This window comes from Biomphalaria glabrata, chromosome 6 (assembly GCF_947242115.1).
Source record: "Biomphalaria glabrata chromosome 6, xgBioGlab47.1, whole genome shotgun sequence".
In the NCBI taxonomy this organism is placed as follows: domain Eukaryota; kingdom Metazoa; phylum Mollusca; class Gastropoda; family Planorbidae; genus Biomphalaria; species Biomphalaria glabrata.
In genome coordinates this window covers 6,274,729-6,297,581 of record NC_074716.1, presented here as the reverse complement: position 1 = coordinate 6,297,581, position 22,853 = coordinate 6,274,729, and the positions used below count along the sequence as shown (strand labels likewise).

At 38.1% G+C, this 22,853-nt stretch overlaps 3 protein-coding genes across 15 annotated transcripts in view; 2 read left to right on the top strand and 1 right to left on the bottom strand.

Moving 5' to 3' along the window:
- The first annotated feature begins 494 nt into the window (after positions 1-494).
- LOC106058658 (uncharacterized) lies at positions 495-1,421 on the top strand. The gene has a single exon (XM_013216115.2). It carries the CDS (start codon positions 495-497, stop codon positions 1,419-1,421), a length of 927 nt encoding a protein of 308 aa, XP_013071569.2.
- A 133-nt stretch (positions 1,422-1,554) lies between these two features.
- The window catches only part of LOC106058660 (uncharacterized), a 44,182-nt gene continuing 22,883 nt past the window's right edge, over positions 1,555-22,853 (bottom strand). For 5 of the 12 annotated variants that reach the window (XM_056031930.1, XM_056031934.1, XM_056031933.1 and 2 more), the window contains exons 3-8: positions 9,617-9,712; positions 7,226-7,343; positions 6,610-6,645; positions 5,632-6,061; positions 3,925-4,596; positions 1,555-3,286 (exon numbers count right to left, since the gene is read on the bottom strand). In XM_056031930.1, the coding sequence (XP_055887905.1) occupies positions 3,201-3,286; positions 3,925-4,596; positions 5,632-5,995 (1,122 nt within the window). In that variant the 5' untranslated portion in view covers positions 5,996-6,061; positions 6,610-6,645; positions 7,226-7,343; positions 9,617-9,712 and the 3' untranslated portion in view covers positions 1,555-3,200. Of the gene's footprint in view, positions 3,287-3,924; positions 4,597-5,631; positions 6,062-6,609; positions 6,646-7,225; positions 7,344-9,616; positions 9,713-9,918; positions 10,908-11,138; positions 11,347-15,952; positions 15,972-22,853 lie in introns of those variants that run through there. The other 7 variants (XM_056031936.1, XM_056031937.1, XM_056031939.1 and 4 more) reach the window with 4 other exon arrangements.
- LOC106078207 (uncharacterized) overlaps positions 8,628-22,853 on the top strand; it is an 83,748-nt gene continuing 69,522 nt past the window's right edge. For both annotated transcript variants that reach the window (XM_056031917.1, XM_056031918.1), the window contains exon 1: positions 8,628-9,348. The gene's annotated coding sequence lies outside the window, so the exon portion shown is untranslated. The remainder of the gene's footprint in view (positions 9,349-22,853) is intronic.

Genomic DNA, 22,853 nt, shown 5'->3' with positions numbered 1-22,853 from the left:
GTTAAGATTGACTCTCTTTTAAATTTCCAAATGTCATTTAATAATATGTTTGTGTGGCTTACAAATATTCAAAGATTGGTCAAAATGTTTGGTTCTTTTATGTCAAAGACTTCCAATGAACGTAGAGGAATGTATTGTCCTGTCTTCAATCTGAAGACAAACAGTAGGCCTACTTAAGTAAACTCAAATTCGGAAGGCACAGATAAGGAATTGTATACAATTACCTGCACAAATAAGAAATCTTTTTATATAAACCTTTTTTAACAATTGAATCAAATATGGCTGCTAATTTGACCAATTCATTATCTCAAGTTGATAACTTAATTCTGTCAACTTATTTTCTAAACCAAACACTAACATCTTTGAATAGATCTACAATTGGTGATGTCAGGATATGCCTGTTTAGAGTTTCCCCCCAACTAGATTTAATTCTGTTACAAGTAGTACAGTGCTATGTTAACCCTTCCCTCTCTGTCATTGGTTTCTGTGCTAACATGATGAGTGTCGCCATATTGAGGCGGAGCGGGCTGAGAAAACCTTCCAACATTCTACTCTTCGGCCTGGTCATAGCGGACAGCATGCTTCAGTTGATGACCATTAATTTCTCAGAGATTCTGGAATACTTTGGCCCCGACATAAAGTATCCCGATCTATGTGGGTGGCAGTACGACGTAGGAGTCAACTACTTTCTTGTAGCCTGTGCTATCGCGTTCTATTTCATCAGTACCTGGGGTCAGTACGCTAACACTACAATCCCTATGGTCATAACCCTAGAAAGGCTGCTAGCGGTCTACATGCCAATGACCTTTAAAAAGTTTGTAACGCCAAGAACAGCCAAAATTAGCGTGATGTTCTCATTCATCGTTTGGCTGCCCTGGTCAGTGTACTACTTGACCGTCTTCAATGTCCAAGTCCAGCGCTCAGAGGTCATGGACTTCACCTCAGATGCCCTTCACATTGAGGACCTTGACGTCTACAACATCTTCTACTACTACGTCAGCGACATTCTCTCCTCCTGGGTGCCCATCTCTTTCGTCAGCATCGGCTGTCTGTTTATAGCCTTTAAGGTCAGGAGGACTTTGCAAGAACGCAAAAAGCTGACGGCCAAGCAGGAGAGTGTGAAATGGTCAGGGAGGACCACGGTGACCCTCCTGACCACATGCGCCGTCTTCTCCCTTACCCACGTCATCTACTCCTTCGGGAACTATTTCACGCAAGACTCACCCTCGGCGACGTACTACCTCCAGTGGCAGCTGTTGAACACTGCCCTTCTACTCAACGCCTCCAGCAACTTCTTTGTCTACATCGCCACGAACAAACGACAGTTTATTATTTTTAAGCAAATAGTTTCTCGAGAGCCTTCCAAAGCATCTGGAGGAGGGGAGATTAGTTTACTATTTCAACGATCGGTCAACTATTAAATTAAATGTATGTCTGGACACATTGTGTTAGGGCATTTTTATAACAGTTGCAAACTTGATTTCTTGCAATAAACTTTTGTCTGTTTTTGAATACAGATGAATTAAAAAAAAAAAAAATTTAAACACAATTAGATGTAAAATTCAATATTTATTTTTATTAATATATAAATATATATATATATATATATATGCCTATTACATATAAATATAATATAGATAGTTAGATATAGATATATTGATATAGATATGGATATAGATATACATTGAAACAATCTTTTTAATACACAATTAATATTCAATATTTATTTTTATTTACAAATATTTATATGTATATAAATATTAGTAGAGATATATATAGATATACTGATAAAAATATAGATATGGATATTGATATAGCTATAAACAGAATGTGTGCATTGAAAATATGTACATCAAGTTACATTAGAATACAATTATACAAGTTCTCCAGCATTGCAACATTAGCTGTACATGGGGCCGGGGGGCGACTGTCATACTGTTGTCCGAAGACTATTAATACGGTACCGCATCACGCTAACGGGCTCGTCCGCCTGCAATGCCTTACTGTTACAAAGCCAACTTTCTTACGTAGGTACTGTTTAGCTACATTATATAAACATCAAAGTTCATCTTTCCAACATTGCCCTCCTATAGGGCAGATGTATAGATCATCTGTATCTGTGTCCTACGGTTAACCAGGGTGTTACCTAGCCAATATAACGACCAACCGTTTTTACTTTTTCCCAACTTATGTCAGGTACCCATATAAGTTGAGTAGACTCAGAGGCGCCTTAAGGATCTTTAAATTAAAAATCCCAGTCAGGATTCGAACCCTGGACCACGGTTTGGAAGCCAAGCTTTTTTTGTAATTGTAAGATTATGCTTGCAAGATTTTGTACCCAGATGCCTAGTCCTCTAATATTGATTTCTTGCATGAAAAATCAACCCTAACCCTAACCCAACTAGATCACGGGCCTCCATCAAGGGCGGGTCAGTTGCTGCACTAGCCACTCGCTAAGGTCGCCTTTGGCTTCAGCTTATCAAAATGAGCAACTTTCCTTCTACATATTGTATAACATCTGCTCCAGCAGACGAGAAGGGTTACTTTTGTTAAAGTTATTGATGACAGCAAATTAGGTGGCCAGGTTAAGCCCGATGAAGTAAAATGTTAATTCACTCTTTCAGATATTTCTATCCATTGGGCAGAGGATAATCCTGTAATATTTAATAAAGGAACAAACCAACTTTACTTTCCCAATCAATGTTTATCATCCATTAGAATAGGATGTCCTAAAGACAGGGATTCGAACCAGAAGCCTTTTGGTTTTGAAGCTAACCTCTTTATCACTCAGCCTCAGCCTTTCCCTCAGAAGTGAAGATTATTTCGTCCTAGTCCAAACCTCGTGCCTGACGTCAGGGAAGGCAGCCAGCAGGCGGGATTTGAACCCGGGACTATCGCGACGACCAGGCAGCGATAAATATTTACCTAGTAACTTAAAAACATCCCTAAATGGCTTTAAAAAATATGACCTACATCTACTGAAGACGTTATCTAAAAGATATGTTTAAATTATCAAAGAAAAATAAATGATTCAGACTATAGATCTCAGTTAAATGATGAGTTTAAATATTCAAACTGTCTACAAGATTAGTTATTTAGAGATACAAATATTGTGAATTTAGAAACTTTAATTACACAGTCGCTCATCTATCTTTTAAGACGTAGGTGCATAGGCTAAATATTTTCTCTAAGCTTTTAAGTCAGAAGCTTACTACTGACATACTTTCATCTCCAGGGCAGAGCTTCTCCTTCAGTTCTGACCATTCTTGTGGACTCACGTTCATGGCTGGCAGATAAAAAGAAAAAAATGTCACAATTTGATGTCTTTATCTACTAGGATTATTATTTTTTTTTTTGATGTCCTTATCTATTAGGAATATTTTTTTTAAAATGTTTCATGTCCTTGTCTAGAAGAGTAGAAGAAAAAGCGTGTTAAACCGTAATAAGAGGAATAAATCCATATATATATATATATACATTCACAATTCTATTTAAGTATAACTTATTCCCATTAATTCGAAATCAAACAAAATAATTAATCACCAATAATTAATTAAGTAGTTGGTTAATTTTTTTACTGATTCATGTCTTGTCAGGCTCATTGAATGATTGTGCGAAGTTTTAACTTGATCCGAGAATGGGAAATAGGAGAAAAATCATGTCCAAACTTTTTACCACACAGACAGACAGAAAGACAGGCAGAGTGAGTTGATATAAGCTTTGTAAAAAAAAAAACATGACTTATTGATTCTTTTTATTTTATGAATTTGCCTCCATGTTTACAAATCTACAATGTTATAATTATGAATGTTAATTATTTTGTTTTAAGCAATATGTTCTGAAGGTAAATATATTAATATATTAAATATATTTTCACAAGAAGGAGACAAATAAACAAGATGGGTAACTCGCATAGATGCTTACTTCTGCTAAAGAATGTCTCCGCAGACTCTTCCAGATTGAAGTAGCCAAGAGGTTGTGATCTTGGTTCAAAACCCTGCTGGTACTTGCCTTCAAGTGCTACCTTAGAAACCCCATTCAGGTGACCAAGTAGAAGAAACTTGTCAGAATACGATGGGTCACGTGACAATATGGCGGCCATGTCACAAAATTTGACGTAGTGTTTCTCCAAGTCTTCACAGACTTCTACGGGGACACGATGACACGTTAGTATCGTGCGTCCATCAACTTTGTAGCTGAGTTTCGAGCACTGGTTAATTCTTACAAATACATGCCGGTCAGTTTCTGTTACATAAGAAAACTCCACAGAGGCCTGGGATGCGTCAAGCTCTGTCTTAATAAGCTTCTCGCTAACTATAATGGCTAGGTCAAGTCCAGTTACTTTTAACTCCATCATACTTTGCAGACTTCTGCACTTCCTAAGCTGTTTCCATATCTCAGGACTGACCAAAGTGCCACTGCCTTGCCCCGAAGAAGTGGTCACTTTTACTGTCAATGAATGGCATAATGTTTGTACAGTTTGTAACGCTAGTTGACTGTTTGGTGTAATGCTAAAATCTACTGGCAGGTCGATGCTTTCTGCGTTGTTTTTGTTTTGATATTGGGTTGATTTACTCACTGTCTCTTCAACCTTATCTGTCAACAACAAAAAAAAGGCTCTGCGTTGAATATTTTTTTTTTATTAATGAGGATTAGAATAGTTAGTTTAATTTTAAGGACAGAGAGAACAGAATTTCAAACAGATTTAAAACACCCTGACCCATCACTGATCTACATATTTTGCCAAAACTACCGCAGACAAAGAAATAGTAAAAATAAAAAAAAAATCTAAGAAATGTTAAACACTTAAAAAATTTAATATGTAATAACAAAAATAGGATAGAAATTACAGAGTAGTATAAACGGGCGTGGTGGCTGAATGGTCAAGTGCTTCGCTTCCGTACCTGGGGTCTTGGGCCTGGGTTCAAATCTCGGGGAAGACTGAGATTTCGCATTTCGCGACTTTTAGTGCCACTGAGTCCACCCAAGTCTAACGGGTACCTGACATTTGTTGGGGAAATAAAGGCGGTTGGTCGTTGTGTTGCCACATGACACCTTGCTCGTTAATCAAACAAATGACCTTAACATCATCTGCCCCATAGATCGCAAGGTCTAAAAGGGAAACATTTTTTTTCTTTAGCATAAACGAGAAATATTTGCTTGTTTGTTGTTTTACATGTTTCGGATGTTCCTTCAGAGTTGAAGATAGTTTACTTCCTAGTCCAAACCTCCCGCAGGATGACGACGGGGGGTGGGAGCGGGCAGGACTTAAACCCTCGACCATCGATAAATCCAAACGACAGTCCAACGCGCAAACCGCACCACCAGGCAGCCATCCAGGACCAGCTCTCATCCATATTTTCAGGAAAAAAAACTACTTTTACAAGCGTTTACGTGGCCAACATCGAATATTTCGTCTCAGAACCGGTTACAACAGAAGATAACACATGTTCCGGAAGCTAAATATAGGGACTAGTGAAATTGGCCCTAGTGAAGAATGTTGACCATGACCTTCAAATCTACAACCTCCAAGGAAAGAGCCGAACAGTTCACTGCCTCCAAAGCTCCCCTATCGAACGAAACAAAACGAAGAGCTGGCAGATCTGAAAACTATCCATATAAAAAGTTTACCTGATCTGTGACCTTTCAAGACAGGACCTACATCTCCATCAACACAATCTGTCAGAGAATTAGGCCCTGACATTCTTTCGGTCTTTCCGTCTTTTGCAAGAACTTTCACATTTTCTTTCATGGAATGATCCCTTGTGGTTCGGACTGCTTCTCGACCACCTGGCTGTTCGTTGGTCAATGTTTTACTAGCCTCTTGTGCTTTGTCCATTTTCTTAAATGAATATTTATTAATCTCATGGTCTGTGTGGACGTCGAAAGTTGAGTCTTGGGCACTGGTGAGATTGTGATCACACCTCGAGTCATGTTGACCTTTCAGAGCAATATCTTCATGGCTTGGTATTGCTTCAGCTAGACGCTCAGCCATTTACATTAAGGTCTGAGAGAGATATTCTTCTTGTCTTGGATAGGACGAAATTGTATCTTTCGAGTCCTGTATAATAATATAAAATAACGATTAATGTACAAATTATAACATTAAAACTCAAAATTTAATATTGAAATAATTGTTTAGTATTTTTTATATAGACTTGGTTTAAAGTTCAACTTTAATACTTGAGGATTCAGATATTATTTAAAACCAAAAAAAAACAACAACAAAAAAAAAACAATTTACAAAGCAATATTTTGCTTTTACAGAGGCGGTCTTATCGGCTTGCATGGATATGGGCGAGAGTCCTGTCAGGGTCACGAGTATTTCTGACAAAAGATTTTTTTTATCGCCCCCCTTTCCCATATTGAGCAGAGCCTGGGGCGGTTGCCCCACTCGCCTTTCTCAAACGCTGCCTCTGTTTTATATTTGCCAGTTTATATTAGACTTAGAACGTAGTGTTCTGCATCTCTGGTCGAACGTCCGAAACTTGTAATGAATGACACTGGCTCTATTGGTAATGGCGACAAAAAAAATTCTTATGATGGAAAAGAAATGTGTTAAAATGTATAGACCTAGTCCAATACTGGCGATATTTTATAAAAACTTACCTTAGTGACCGGTAAGTTTGGTCCACTAAGTTACAGCTGCAAAAATAAAATAAATAAATAAATAATTAAAATGAAAAATACAAAGTAAATGGAAAATTAGATTTAATAATTGGACTAGTGGAAAAAAAAACACCAACCTCTAGGAACCTAATGAACTAAATATGAAGAAGTATCCCATGACATTTTTGTTAACATACATAGATAGATAGAGAGATAGAATAGACAGAGACGGATAGACAGACCACCTCTGTGCGGAATTCAAGCACTTTCTCTCTCAGCTACATCATCTTTTTTATTGGTGTTTTTTAATTAATCTTCGTTCTCATTGAGCAACTGGTTAACATAGACTCAGTTTTGTAATGTATTGGCCGTTTCTGTTCCTCAAGCTTTTGACATTTTTTTTGTTCATTTCGTTTTATTCCTATGCACCCTTGAGTCTTCAGTCATGTTAAATTTGATGATCAGCATTGAACTCGTCAACTGGTGTGGTCTTGGAAAGGTGTCAACACCCTGGAAACCAGGTTGTGAGAAGACCCCCCCCCCCATCTCTCTCTCTCTTTCTGTACGGCACCCTCGTATCAGGTCTATTCTAATGAGGGCCCCGGTGTGTCCTTACCGTGACGAAGAAGAAGGATCAATCGAAGATCTTGCTGCTCAAAGAATGAAGGTTCTTCTGGAAAATTCTCTTGGCTGATGTGGTAAAAAACGTCTCTCATCTTACAGACACAAATTTTCTGTACGGTAAAGAAAACAAGCACTAGAAAAAAAAATAATTCTTTTTGAAAAACAAAGCTTATCTAAGGGAAAGAACCGCTAATTGCTGCCATTTACAGAAAATTACAGGGTTTGGCTTCATCTCTGCTATATAAAACACAATTAATTAGTACTAAATTATTAACTAACTGGTTAATTTTTCGATTGATTCATGTATTGTTATCGACTATAAATAATTATGCAAAATTTCAACTTCATCAGAGAATGAGAAGTGGGAGCGAAAACGTGATTAAGGGGATTAAATCCATATATACACCCACATCTCTTATCGAGTAACATTTATTCTCCTTATTTCGATATTCAACAAAATAATTAATCACCAATAATTAATTAACAAATTGGTTAATTTTTTTTATTGATTCATGTCTTGTCAGATCCAATAACGTGTCAAAACGTATTAAGGGGATTAAATCCATATATACATCCACATCTCTCACCGAGTAACATTTATTCCCTTTATTTCGATATTAAACAAAATAATTAATCACCAATAATCAATAAAAAAAATTGGTTAATTTTTGTATTGATTCCTGTCTTGTCATGTTCACTAAATATCTGTGCAAAGTTTTAACTTGATCTGAGAACGGGAAATGTCAATGTGTATCTTTATGTTGAAACGTTTAATTGAAAGACAGACAGAGTGAGTGGATATAAGTTGTAAAACAGGTTACTATTAAATACATTAATCAAATCACGACTTTATGCTCATTGTAAATACCTCAATGATCATAACCTCATAATCAGGCACATTGCTTTTTTTTTTCAGATACCGTATTACTAAAAGTTTCATTTAACTGCACGATTCTAAGGTCGACAGAGTAAGAACTACACATTTATGTTCACTTGGAGAAATCGTCGTTGTTTTTTGTTGAAAGAGAGTTAAGGAAACAGCCCAAGGGGGAAGACCTGGAGTTTACAGTATAAGTCAATAGAAAAGAACTTTAATAAATATTGTTATAAACCTGGTGGTGGCACAGATGGGGGTAGTGGTGTGAGTGTAGTCAGCCGACGCAAATCGCCCCAGGCCAGCGCTAGACGAGCGGTCAACCGTGACGAATTACGATGGTCAGCCGAGTCGAGTGTCAACAGGACGGTTCGGGAAGGATCGCCGTCATGAACAGAGCTCAGGGGCGTCACGAGGGATGTAGTCATGTGACGAAGCTAGAAACGTCGAGCGATGTTCCGTCCGGTTCTAGAAGGCCAGTAGGGACCCTATATAGAGCGGAGGTGACGCAGTCAAGACGGTTCAGAAAGCGGGTTCACGACAGGAGTTCAGAACACGGTCGACTACAGCACAGTTCAAAGGTGTGGTTCTGTACGGAGCATTACGACGGTTCAGTGCGGAGTACTGTCAAGTACAGTTGAGACGAACGGCGTCTTGATCTTGGTCTGTGATCGAGTCCGACACAACGAGCCCAAGTGTGTGAAGTCAGTCCCGAACTGTTGAACCCAGTGCAAGCCCGGAACGAGACGGAGAGGCCAGTGCAAGACTTGATACGGCGGAACGGTGTTATCGGAGAGATATTTGTTATCGCAGAGCTATTTGTACTGTTCTACGTGCTGCCAATTGTACAGTATTGGCTGTTATTTATGGACATTAAACCTTTACGTTATTTTGGAGCCCTGACTTGTCAAGTTCTTTAAGTTGGTGGTGTATGGTGCAGTTTGCAGAGAGCCTGGATAGTGAGATTCGTAACAATATAAAGGAGAATGACAGATGAGTTGCTATTATTTTTTTTATATAAAATTTTAGCATTGCTTCAGTGGATTACGTGAGAACCGTCTCCGTGTAAAAGATGTGTAGTGAGCGTGCAGTGTGCAGTTGGTGTGTTGCCCTAGCGAAGGGCGTTTATGCAACTAGATCTGTTGGACTTTGTTCTATTTCCTTGTCTCACATTGAAATATTATAGTAATGTTTTCTTGTATATTTGTAATTCTAACATTTGGATTTAAACCATGAATAAGGTAAAGTGTACATTTAAAAATAAAATCCTTTGCAATAATTAGATTTATATTCTTAGTGTGTTTGATGCTTCCCTATTTTACAGTGCATAGACCCGAAAATCTATAGACTTAAGGGTTCTATTAATAGTTGTGCATAAGAGTAGGCCATGTTTTATGCCTACGGTGGTTCATTGCAATGTTAAACATAAAATAAATTCGTCTTGATTGCATTGTGTGGCACTTTGCGTATGTATAAAATAAGATAAGATCATGCTATAAATCGACTTACTTTGCATTGTTGTCATGAAAGAAACACTTAAATATCTAGCCTGATTAAGAATGTTTGAAAGTCCATGAAATCTTGAATTGTACTTTAGAGATACTCCTAAAGTTATGATTAAATCAAAATACATAATTTCATTGTTGCATGTTAATATTTGAATAAAATTACATTTAACTAATTAAATCTGACCTTGCTGTTTTACAATAAGACTGATAGACTGTAAGTATAAGACTGATAGACTGTAAGTATAAGACTCATAGACTGTAAGTATTCTAACTCAAAAGCATATGACTTATACATAGACCTACCTACACACACAAAATCAAAATCCAGTCTAACAAATCTCAATGAATAAATAATTTCTTCAAACAATGATCTTTCTTTGCTAATTGGAAGAAATGGTCTACCTCTCCTATGTACAGGCTCAGGCTGTCATATTTATAGACAAAAGCCTAATCTAGTTATTTAAACTATGGCCTCCTTTACTACTGTGAAACATTTGTCTAACTCTGTTAGCCTAAAGACTTTCATATTTATAAATCCAGAGCCAATAAAATAGCTGAGACTTAACAATAAATAATCCTAGTTTTGTTAACAATGATCTTCTAGTTATTAATTTGAAAAACTTGGTCTAACTATAGTTCCATGGTCTAACCATGTTTCTAGACCATAGTTCCATGGTCTAACTTTCATTTTTTTTAGGGTTAAAGTCTTTTCTTCATGCTATCGTATTTTTAGTGCTACTAATAAAGTAACCCAAGGAGAATTAAATCAAGATCGTAGTAACCTTCTAGAACTAATTTAAGAGTTAATGGGTTAAAATAATCAGTTAAAATAACAAAACATGATTTGTATCCCTTTAAGTTGTAACCCATGCCCCCCTCCCAACACACACACACACTACACACCTTTGTTTTCAATACCATTGACAGATAAAAGATGTTTTAACAAGCCTCTACTAGGCCTAATTAGACCTATATGAAATTATACTTTTTATATAAAAACAAATTAGACTGCATCTAGAGCTAATAGATTTTGTTAAAAAGTCGTTCCTTGCTTTGTTGATAGAAAAACAATTTTAGGGCTAGATCGGATCTATATGAATATCCTTATTGATCTTTGTATTTTTTTTAGGTACTTTAAAAATAAATAATCTGGTCTTTTTTACTACACCACAGGGGATAATTCTTGTGATCCTAGAATCTAATTGGGACAGACTTTTATAACAAAACATTAATCTTTTTTTTTTTAATTATTCAATTTATCTATTTAAAGTACCCTTGACATATATATACATAGCTTACTAGATCTAAATCAATATAGGCTTGGTATACCCCATTTTTTTTTCTCAGGCTTAACCTAGTTACCGCCCTTCATTGTAAGATAGATGTTCTACTTTGAAATGTAATACGTATAATATAATCTAAATTATGTGGAAAGAAAATATCGTATAAAATTAGATCTAATTAGAGCAATTATTTATGAAAGTAAACAAATTCATTTCTATTAAAAATAAGTGTATATTTACGTTGGATGGGCTATGACAGAGTTTATCAATAGTCAAAACACGGAAATATCTAATAGTTATGTAATTAGAGGTGGTGTGACTTTTTTTATACCCCAGTGTGTTTTCTTCTTCATCGTAAGATAAAATATAACCAATCAGAGCCAAGCTGGTAAGAGTGCACGAGAGAATGGGGTGTAATATTCTGTTGAAGCTAGGACACCGAGTGCGCTCGTTACAGCTTATTACACATGCCAAGCTTTTTTAAGATATATGACTTTTCTCTCAAACGACGAGACCAGCCGGAATATGGCTGTCTGGTTGTGCAGTATGCGCGCTGGACTTTCCTTAGGAATTCTCGATGGTCACGGACAGGGCCGGTCCTACAGATGGAGGGGCCCTATGCGAAACGGATTGCGCGGGGCCTATTCTGGGTTGTGATGAGGATAATAAGTAAAAAAATTAAGATTTTGTATTAGAAAATAAATTCGTCTTTGCATTTTATTTATATTTACACAGAAGGGTTCGTCATGCCCCGGACGTTACCCTCTAGGGGAGGGAGAGCCACACACAGAAGGGTTCCAAAGATCTTCAAGACAAATTTGATTGTCTGAAAATTTTCAATTAATAAAATCAAGTTCTGGAAACATTTTTCAACTTACAAACATACATGCAGAAAAATCTAATTACGCCTTATGTTTCTTGATCCGTCTGATAATGACCGTTATGTTTGGCGCTTTATCTCTTGTAATTAATAAGTTATGCTTAGCGCTTTATCTCTTGAAATGATCGTTATGCTTAGCGCTTTATCTCTTGTAATGACCGGGCTAAATAAAATGCGCTGGGTTTATTACAATATGTCAAAGTGCATTATATTAATGTCATCTACAATCTTTTTTTGTTGTTGTTCAGTTTAGAATTGTGTATGTTCTTTTATTTGGTTCAAATGTTGAGGCCAGCGTTTCTCAAAACCCTGGGCGCTCTTCCACTTCTTGTGGTGCTGACAAAGGGAGTGAAAAATTTGCTTTTAGTTTATTTTCAGGGATAAAAAAAAACTGTTACATTTGCATTGTAGTAATAATCCATTTTGTCTATTAATCACGTAAAATTGATAGTATTAACAATGTATAAAACACTAAATTGATAAATTAAGTAAAGTCGCCTCTACTCCTAAGTAGAACTTTTCATACTGTTTTAGTGAAAAGCTTCTGCAACAAACATAGTCAGAAATGTTTTTTTAAAAAAGAAGTAAAAAATTGAAGCATGTGCCCCTGTAAATTACAACAATCAAATCTCCACCCAGGGATGTACCATCATTCAGTTGACGCTTTTTACGCAAACAATTGGAAACCCTACAAGATGTCTTTCTAAACACGTCAATGATTTTTCGACTCAACACATTTCAAAGGAACATAATTAACTGCTTCGAATGTATCCCACAATGAAGAATCAACCCGACCCACGCTTTCTTAATTTAACTTTGATTTGCGCTTTCTGACTAAGACAGATTGTGTGGTGCTGGTAGAAACCAAAGGAAAATGAATTTCGTAAGACAGACACAATTTTACCTCAGAGCTTACAGATCTAGCAGCTAGATAAGTGGTGGGGGGGGGAAGAAGGGGGTATCTGAGATTAGGTGTGGGAGAAATAACGTGTACACATTTTTTTTTATCAGACAGACACTTCGAGTGGGTTGATATAAGCTTTGTAATAAAATGTACATTAACTGTTTATCTGGCCCACATTAGAAAATGCAGAAATGATACCTGATAATACCGCGTGTGATTCAATCTCTTTGAAGACATTTACTTCAATTATATAATGTAGTATTAAAAACTAATAGACCGAGATCTATATTATTTACCTATACAATCATATAAACTCAATTTTAACGCTGTAAAAAAATTTTTAATCAGTGCCACTAATTTGACAAGTGGCTATGTATACACAGTAGGCCTAGTAGGATTTGTTTCCCTTTGATTTTAACGAAACTACACTGACTGCGTGCGGTGTTTTGAATGTGGTTCATCTCCTAGAAATAAGGTCTGGATCTTTTTACTCAACATGAAACAATTGAGACCAACTTGTCCAGGACCTGAGATTGTCGGTACGACATAATAAAACTAAAAATGACTTTTGCAACATCTTTAAGTCTATTCTATTATTCTAGAAACAGTACAAGGTTCAGTTAGTTGCATGACTCATTAGGAACATCTTTAAGTCTATTCTATTATTCTAGAAACAGTACAAGGTTCAGTTAGTTGCATGACTCATTAGGAACATCTTTAAGTCTATTCTATTATTCTAGAAACAGTACAAGGTTCAGTTAGTTGCATGACTCATTAGGAACATCTTTAAGTCTATTCTATTATTCTAGAAACAGTACAAGGTTCAGTTAGTTGCATGACTCATTAGGAACATCTTTAAGTCTATTCTATTATTCTAGAAACAGTACAAGGTTCAGTTAGTTGCATGACTCATTAGGAACATCTTTAAGTCTATTCTATTATTCTAGAAACAGTACAAGGTTCAGTTAGTTGCATGACTCATTATGAAAGCCTTCGTCTCGAATACTGGTGAGAGGATAGATAAAGTAGAAAATACTTCATCATAATTTCATAATAGCAATGTATTCCTGAACAGATCAGCACGAATAAGACATATAGATAGTCAGGCTACATTGCATAATGACTTATTAATTTTTTGTTTCGTTCTTATCAGTTACACCTCGCACAAAAAAATATATATTTAAATAACATGCTAAGATGTAATAAAATATCTTATATAAAATGTTATATAAAATGTAGAAAACACAAGGGCGGATCCGGAACTTTGGAGTGGACGGGACGCCATTATTTTTTCAAAACTCTAAAGCGAGTTAAACCCTAACCCTAAATTTAAACACAAAGAACCCATTAGTTATGGAGAAACACTCTAAATACTAATTTCAACGTTCTATATACATGGAGTCGCCGTGCTTGTGCTTTGAATTAGTAATATAGTCTTGCAGTGTGCCATCCAGGGTCTAAAGCTTAGTATAAATCAAATTCAGCAACACTAACTGCATCATCGGCGTAGAGGAGTTCCCTGATTAATATATTTCTTTGTTTTTTTATCTTGGCCTCATTATCTCCAGTGATTTACTTCTGGACAACGACACCAAAAATATGGCTTCAGAAAAGAGTGTGGGGCAATATCTTGCTAACAATACCAAAAGCCTTATATTACGGACCTGAGTGATGATTACTCAGCTATACGGTAGTGAAACATGGTCAACTTACTATCGGAAGGAAAAAAACAACAACGATGACATGCTGTGAAGGGCAGAGTGCCAGAGTGTCGTCAGTAGTAGCAGTGGCGTAGCAAGGGGTTTGGACATGCTCACAGAATGCCACAAGGTTGACTCCTACAAGACAATCTGTATGCTGAACTAATAGAAGGCTGGAGAGCCGCTGGTCCCTAACGTTTAATTATTAAAGCTTCAGGACTTACATTAGACTCTATGCTCCATACTGCCTTTTACTCTAAGGTCGTCACCACCCAAACTCCACCTTCCCAATTTTTTAGTTACAGCCTCTCCCACAACATCTACTTTCCCACGTAGTTATCTTTTTTTTTTTTTTACAAAGCTTTTATTAACTCATTCTGTCTGCTTGTCTGTCTGGTAAAAGGTTTGTACACGTTATTTCTCCCACACCCAATCTCGGATTAAGCTGAATTTTTGCACAATTGTTTCTTTTACCTGACAACACAAGAATCAATTAGAAAAAATAAACAATTAGTTAATTAGCTATTGGTAATTAATTATTTTGTTTGATATCTTAAGTAAAGGAAAGAAATCGTACTTGACAGATGTGGTAGCAGAAAGAAGGGTGAAAATGCAACGGCGCCTGGTGATTACATATGCCCAAACTGCGATCGCAGCTGTGTATCAAGGATTGGCCTCTTTAGTCACACCAAGAAGTTGCAAAGGGAAAAGATCGTCTCTCGAGACGTAAAATGCCACCGAGTATAGGTTTCATTAGTCCCTTGAGGACTCTTTAGTGGAGATTTTGTATGCATTTAAAAAACAATCTTGTAAACATTCACCAAGATATCACCTTTTTCCCTCCCCCTTTCCCAACTGGTCCAGACAAGAGAAAGGATCCTAGGACTACTTAGTCCAGAAAGATGTATATAGATGGAAATTTAACAAAACATCTTTGTTGCGCACAGGAAGGAAACAGCTTACGTTTCAAAGACAAGAACGGGCCGGCTATTTGAGCATTTGGGAAATACCCAGTGGGCAACTTTGAATGACAATAAGGCCCGTAAATTCAGTTCTTGTTGTAGTATACATAGATATAGGCCTATATCCAAACTCTTGTTACAGCATGCATTACGGTATCATTGATGAGTATCCTTGTAAGTTAGATGCCTGAGTGTGTATTGATGAAGGAATCCCGATGACTTATTTTACTCAAGTGTAGAATGGACCTCATTCACCAAGCGTAAACAAACAAGATTTAGTCACGTGATCTTATTGATAAAACAACGAAAAAAAAAACTGTCACGTGACAACCATCATGAATTAGACATTAGATTGTAAATTATAGAGAAGAGATAGAGCACCACTTGGCTAAATGTTTGTTTGTTTACGATTGGTGAATGAGGTCCATTTAGATATTTATGTATTATATCTAAATACGACAATAGCCTGAATAGGAATTACTTGTAATTAAAACACTCACTCGACACACACCACAGCCATCAACTAATGAATCACGCTAAGGATAATGTTGAAGAAAGATAAAGTGTAATCCAATAAATATGGACAAATCTAGTGTCGGCGACTCTACCTCGTACTAAGCCAAGAACTCAACAAAACACATCCGTACACTTAGAAATCCATAGCGCAACTGTGTTATTCATTTCACTAAGCTATTATAGATTCTTGTTTTTAGACTATCGTGACGTCAGTACATATTTTTCCCGATTGATAGCCAATAGATATGAAATACCATAGACTATATATATATACATATTGTCTATGAAAATACATTTATATAATTCGAGGATGGTTTTGTAGTGCGGTCTTGTAGTAAACAGCATAGCTTAAGACGGATATCTTTAAGCTTTAGGCCAATGCCTGCCGGACGGAGGACGCGACATCAGAAAAGGAGAATATGTCCTCTTCTTGGAAAACATATGCAAATCCTGTAGGCCTACATTGCTGCTATCTATTAAGTTAAGCATTCCCACGCATTCACGTGTTCAAGTTTTGATGCATTATTTTAAAAAATTTAGTTAAGTTCCCCTTGTGATCTATAGGGCAGATGATGTAAAGGTCTTATGTTTCTGTGGCCCACAGTAAACAAGGGTGTCATGTGGCCGGTACATAAACCAAACGCCTTTACTTTTCCCAAGTAATGTCAGGTACTCATAAAGCTGGGTGGACTCAGAGGCGCCCAAAGATCCGGAAATTTCCAGTCTTCACCAGAATTCGAACCCGGGACTCCCGGTTTGGAAGCCAAGCGTTTTACCGCTCAACCACCAAGCCTCCGATGCATTATTAAACGTTGCATATTATAAGGTGTCAAAGAATCGTTTGAGACTCACCGTGACACGAGCCAGCCGGGAATCACTTAAAATTCACGTGAAGGTTTGCTTGGAATGATGGGTAAAAAAGTCTCGTTCTGAATGCTGACCGCATGGTCAAAAGTAGTAGTCACCATGGTCAAAGAAGAGAACGGCTGTATAAGTTATTACTGGTAGCTAATATGTTGTGCACTTGATGTATTCTATTGGATTTTCATAAGTAATTTTGTGAGATATGTTATGTAATTCTTTATGGCTGGACTTGTCAGTTTGTCACTATAGTACTCGGTAGTAGCCATGCGCGGCAATAATGCAAGTGAAATGTAGATCTGTCAGCTAATTGTAAAAAATGTTTGTAAAATGTTTTACATGTTTCGGATGTTCCTTCAGAGTTGAAGATAGTTTACTTCCTAGTCCAAACCTCCCGCAGGACGACGGGGGATGGGAGCGGTTAGGGTTTGAACCCTCGACCGTAGATAAATCCGAACGACAGTCCAGCGCGCAAACCGCACGACCAGGCAGCCATCCTGGTACATCACAAGTACACCAGAAAAGGTGCTATTTAACGTGACATTAGGGTTGGAAAATGTGGGCTGAACTGCGCAGTAATGCCAGTGCCGATGTTGACACCCAGTCCGCCCCTGCCCTGCGGTAACCGCAGAGTTAAAAGATGAGACTAGAAAGAGAGGTTCCTCTCCAAGGGAAATAAAGAGGACAGCTACTTCTCAAACGACCACACTAACGTTTTTATAATTCCTCCATTCAGCTTGCAATTTCTTCACCAGAAAGCAAAAAAAAAAAACAACAAAAGTCGGAATGGACACAGTTCTCGATAACGGCTCTAATGATTTACCCACAAATTTGACAGTTTTATGTCTTGGGAAAAGAAATATTAGCTAATTGACCACACTCGGGAGACTCCAGTTTGACCGCTACAATTTTTTGAAATATTTTCTTCTAAAGTTACATTTAATTTTGACAATATTCATCCTGAACAGACATGTGAGCTGTTTTTTTTCCCCGTATTTAGACGATATTCAGTAAGGTGTTTGATTAATAAATCAAAAAAACATTTTACCCACCGTCCTCTAAGTCTGGATTCATAGGCCTATATTGCCTATAATAATAATTTCATAAATTCTAGTAGATTTATACCTTCACTTAACCAGGATTCTTCGCGCTGGTCATTTATTTTAAATTTAACTTTCAGTAGTTATTGAAAGCAAAATAATCGCTCTTACAAAGGTTGGTCAGCTGTGTATGGAAAACTTGCTACTACTCTGACACATCTAGTGGTCACTGTAGAGAGAGAGACATGTTCTCGAGAGGCGATTTAGTCCACATAAAATGCAGGAAGATGTGGACATTGCTTTTTATGGCAGAGGACCCAACTATTTTCACTTTTCTTCCAGAGCTGAGGTCATAGCTTTTTTCTTTAGTCCCTAGGTTTCTTAGTCCCTAGGTTTCTTAGTCCCTAGGTTTCTTAGTCCCTAGGTTTCTTAGTCCCTAGGTTTCTTAGTCCCTAGGTTTCTTAGTCCCTAGGTTTCTTAGTCCCTAGGTTTCTTAGTCCCTAGGTTTCTTAGTCCCTAGGTTTCTTAGTCCCTAGGTTTCTTAGTCCCTAGGTTTCTTAGTCCCTAGGTTTCTTAGTCCCTAGGTTTCTTAGTCCCTAGGTTTCTTAGTCCCTAGGTTTCTTAGTCCCTAGGTTTCTTAGTCCCCAGGTTTCTTAGTCCCTAGGTTTCTTAGTCCCCAGGTTTCTTAGTCCCTAGGTTTCTTAGTCCCTAGGTTTCTTAGTCCCTAGGTTTCTTAGTCCCTAGGTTTCTTAGTCCCTAGGTTTCTTAGTCCCTAGGTTTCTTAGTCCCTAGGTTTCTTAGTCCCTAGGTTTCTTAGTCCCTAGGTTTCTTAGTCCCTAGGTTTCTTAGTCCCTAGGTTTCTTAGTCCCTAGGTTTCTTAGTCCCTAGGTTTCTTAGTCCCTAGGTTTCTTAGTCCCTAGGTTTCTTAGTCCCTAGGTTTCTTAGTCCCTAGGTTTCTTAGTCCCTAGGTTTCTTAGTCCCTAGGTTTCTTAGTCCCTAGGTTTCTTAGTCCCTAGGTTTCTTAGTCCCTAGGTTTCTTAGTCCCTAGGTTTCTTAGTCCCTAGGTTTCTTAGTCCCTAGGTTTCTTAGTCCCTAGGTTTCTTAGTCCCTAGGTTTCTTAGTCCCTAGGTTTCTTAGTCCCTAGGTTTCTTAGTCCCTAGGTTTCTTAGTCCCCATGTTTCTTAGTCCCTAGGTTTCTTAGTCCCTAGGTTTCTTAGTCCCTAGGTTTCTTAGTCCCTAGGTTTCTTAGTCCCTAGGTTTCTTAGTCCCTAGGTTTCTTAGTCCCTAGGTTTCTTGTACATCTCTGGACATAGTGCAGTCTTCCTGTCTTCCTAGTAGTCGTCCAAGTAGTCAACATCAATGTCTACTGTTTGAATGTCTCTTTTGATTACATCTACCTAAGAGCATGACCAAATCAACGCAGGTAGGGCAATATCCTGGTCATATCTAAGCTGGATTATGATTTTATTATCTGTCAGTCAATTTGCTAGTTTCTTGGACGGGCGAGTAGTGCGGACTACCACCATACTCTCGAACACGGGCCGACTGACTTTAGTTGGGGAAAGTAAAGGCGGTTGGTCGTTGTGCTGGCCACATGACACCCTGCTCGTTAATCGTTGAACAATGAAACAGATGACCTTAACATCCTCTGCCCCGTTGATCGAAAGGTCTGAAAGGGAAATTTTACTTGTTATTAAGCTAGCAAGCTTCTCAGCTATGTCTAAGATAGAAAGGGGACAACGCAAGTGGGACGAGTCTAATTAACGCTGTTCTTTCGCATCGCCTTCACGTGTCCCTTAGTCTTTTGAACCGTTGGGGCACCACACAAGATCTGTCAACCGTATTTCTCCATTCCTCTCTTGGCCTTGAATTTCATTCAATGAGAGGCCCGTCCATTCTTTGATGTTGTCTTCCCATCGCTTGTCTTGTTTCGCACATGTTACGTATATGTGATTCCTAGTTCGTTCCCGTAAGCCTACATAAGGGTCTTGTGGTATGCGCGCGGGACTATCGTTCGGTTGTCTCAATGGTCCCGGGTTTAGGCCCTGTCCGCTGCCATTCCCCGTCGTCCTGCGGGAAGTTTGAACTAGGAGTTAGATTATCTTCATCTCTGAAGGAATATCCGAAACATGTCAAACATTTTTTATAAAATAAGGGTGCTTGGGAGTTCGGGGTTCGCGCTGGTTGAGTCGTTAAATGCTTGGCTTCTAAATCTGGGGTCCTTGGTTCGAATCTCTGTGAAGACTGGGATTTCGAAATTCGGGATTTTTAGGGCGCCCTTGAATCCATCGAACTCTTATGGGTACCTGACTTTAGTTGGGGAAAGTAAAAGCGGTTTGTCGTTTGTGCTGGCCACATGTTAGCCTGCTCGTTAATCTTTGGCCAAAGAAACAGATGACCTTAACATCATCTGCCCCTATAGATCGCAAGGTCTGATAAAAGGAACTTTTTTTTTCTACTCGTGTGTCCAGGACCCATGCCCTGTAGGCCTACATCTTAGTTTTCGAGGTGAGTATTTCTGTTTGCCAACAATCTAGGATTCACTGATTCATAAATTAAATGATTTTGTTTCATGAAGTTAGCAATAGTTAAAGATTTGAAAACAAAATGGAGACTAAGCTTACTAATCTAAATTTACACGGGACCCCACAAGCTGGTTTGGTGAGCACCAACAAATATGGACACGATGAGTAAATGTGTAAAAGTTAGTTTAGCACCAGGGCCGGCCTTAGGGCACTGAAACCTATGCGGCCGCAGTGGGCCCCGCACTTTCATAGGCCCCGCGCTAACACTAGTTGTAAATTATAAAATTAATCCATTTTAACTTGACAGGATTTCCGCTGACTCCTGATTTTCCATGAGCTCTTAGAAATCTCCTGAAATTATTAAAATATCCTGAAAACTCATAGCCTAAAAATTGAAAAAAAAATCATTTTGGGTGCCATTGAAGACGTAAACGCCAATCCTACTCGCGATTAATAAAACGGCAATGTCAGCCTTCATTTAATAAATAATAATGCGAATTTTAACCAAACAAGAAGTTCCAATACTTTATTTACTGTAATAGTCTGTGGCTTGTAAATATAGATCTTAATCTATCTCGATCTCTTAAAAAAATCAAAAGCGATATTTTGCTAGTCGATAATAAATCTAAAAGGCAGATCTGAATGCTTGTTGGCTTATTGTAGATTTAATTTCACCATGATTTTGTACTTTGTAAAGTTTGAACAAAATGTAAAGACGTATTTATTTTCTAACAAAAAAAATGTTAATGTTCACTTATTATCCTTATCCCTATCCAGACTAGGCCCCCTCGCAATCCGTTTCGCATAGGGCCCCGAAATCTGTAGGACCGGCCCTGTTTAACACGACGTTTCTATCCACAGTGACTTCCTTGCCGTCTGCTATTGACCATTGTGATGTGCTACACAGTGTAACGGCGGGGTTTATTCGTCAGGCTGCAGTAACGACTTAACACACACTCTCTGTGCAGTAACAATTGATAACTCTGTTTTGTGGGCCAAATATCTCCCCACTGGCTGCACCAAAAGTTATAAAATAGTTTGTGGCTCAATCCTTGGGGTTCTCATAATTTACGAAATGTAATTTAAGAGATCCATGAGAATATCAGTGTGTTCGTGAGAAAAATGAATTCGAAAAACAAAATGCTGTCCTATGTGTTAAGAATGTAATTTTTCACAGCAGGACTACGTAGGCTGTGTGAAGCGTCTAGTGCGGCAGCTTGACTTGTTGGCCCCGTTGGCTAGCATCTGTGAAAGGGGAGCAATTGTGTAAGTCTCTCTTGCCAGTACATAGCCTCTCCACAGCAAGTCCTAAGCAGTACCTCCTCGTGGTGGCAGATGGAAACTGAGGCTGCGAAGCCTCAGGCTAAACTGCAAGGGTCTCGGAGGAGGTTTGGCCCCAAAATGTGAGGCAACCCTGTTGCCCACAAACCCAACCCCTAGCTATAGGTCAATAGCCGCACTGCCTTGTGTGTGTGTCCCTGTAAGGTCTAAGGCTAAGGGAGTAAGCCCTAACAGAAAATCCGGTCCTGGAGCCCCGTAGGCGGGGGGACAGTAGTAAGACTACTGCTCTCTGGCAAACTCCTGCAGCCACCTGTCCCCCCCCCTTTTGCAAAGGGAAAAGATCGTCTCTCGAGACGTAAAATGCCACAGAGGCTATACAGCCGCAGTGCTGAATCAATGCTTGGCGATGATTATTTATTCATTTTATCTGTAGGAAATATAGGACATATATATATACAATAGTCAGATATGACCCTAGTGGGTTGGATTTAGATGTATGTTACACATTGATAATGTTTCACATTTTTTTTTAATTTTTTCCAAGAAAGTAGAGTGTGAAAATGGGTTTACCCGTTCAGTCGACTTATTCATATCAAATATAAAATACTGTAAAAACCGATTTGTTAAAAAAGTTTCGTTCTTTAATTAAAAAAAAATAAGTTTATTTTTAGGGCCGTGGAAGGGACATACACCACGGTCTCCTCAATGAAACATCCAAATCAAAATTGGTCAAGAGTTTTTTTTTTATTTCTATACAGGACATACATACATAAATACATACATATACCTTACATTCGATTATACATGTTAGATATGTGGCCTTTTATATAATTTTCAATTTTGAAAAGGGTAGTATAACAAGGCTTATAAATTAAAACTCAATTTAGTGCATCAACACTCTAAAGAGTTTGTTTCAAAGAAATGCTTGTAAAAGACAAGACATTATAAAGCCGAAGCGACTTCCAGGCCGTATGGACTATCAGACTTCCAGGCCGTATGGACTATCAGACTTCCAGGCCGTATGGACTATCATCCTGAAGGTCATCCCCTGCCGTCGAGCAGAAATTTAGTTTCTTGAACGGTTAAGTAGAAAGGGCTTTCAGCATATTCAGGAACACGTGCCCACTGGTACCGTACCAAGCCACTGAGTGAGAGCCGTTTTAAAGGTATTATTTATTGTATTTCATTGTCTTATTAACGTGTGGTATGCGCTCTGGGGTGTCGTCTGATTGGTTCCGGGTTCGAACCCTGCCCGATGCCATTCACAGCTGTCCTAAAAGCATTGG

What these genes read in the sequence shown, in the direction of transcription:
- LOC106058658 (XM_013216115.2), top strand. Translation starts at nt 495, where the DNA reads ATGATGAGTGTCGCCATATTGAGGCGGAGCGGGCTGAGAAAACCTTCC.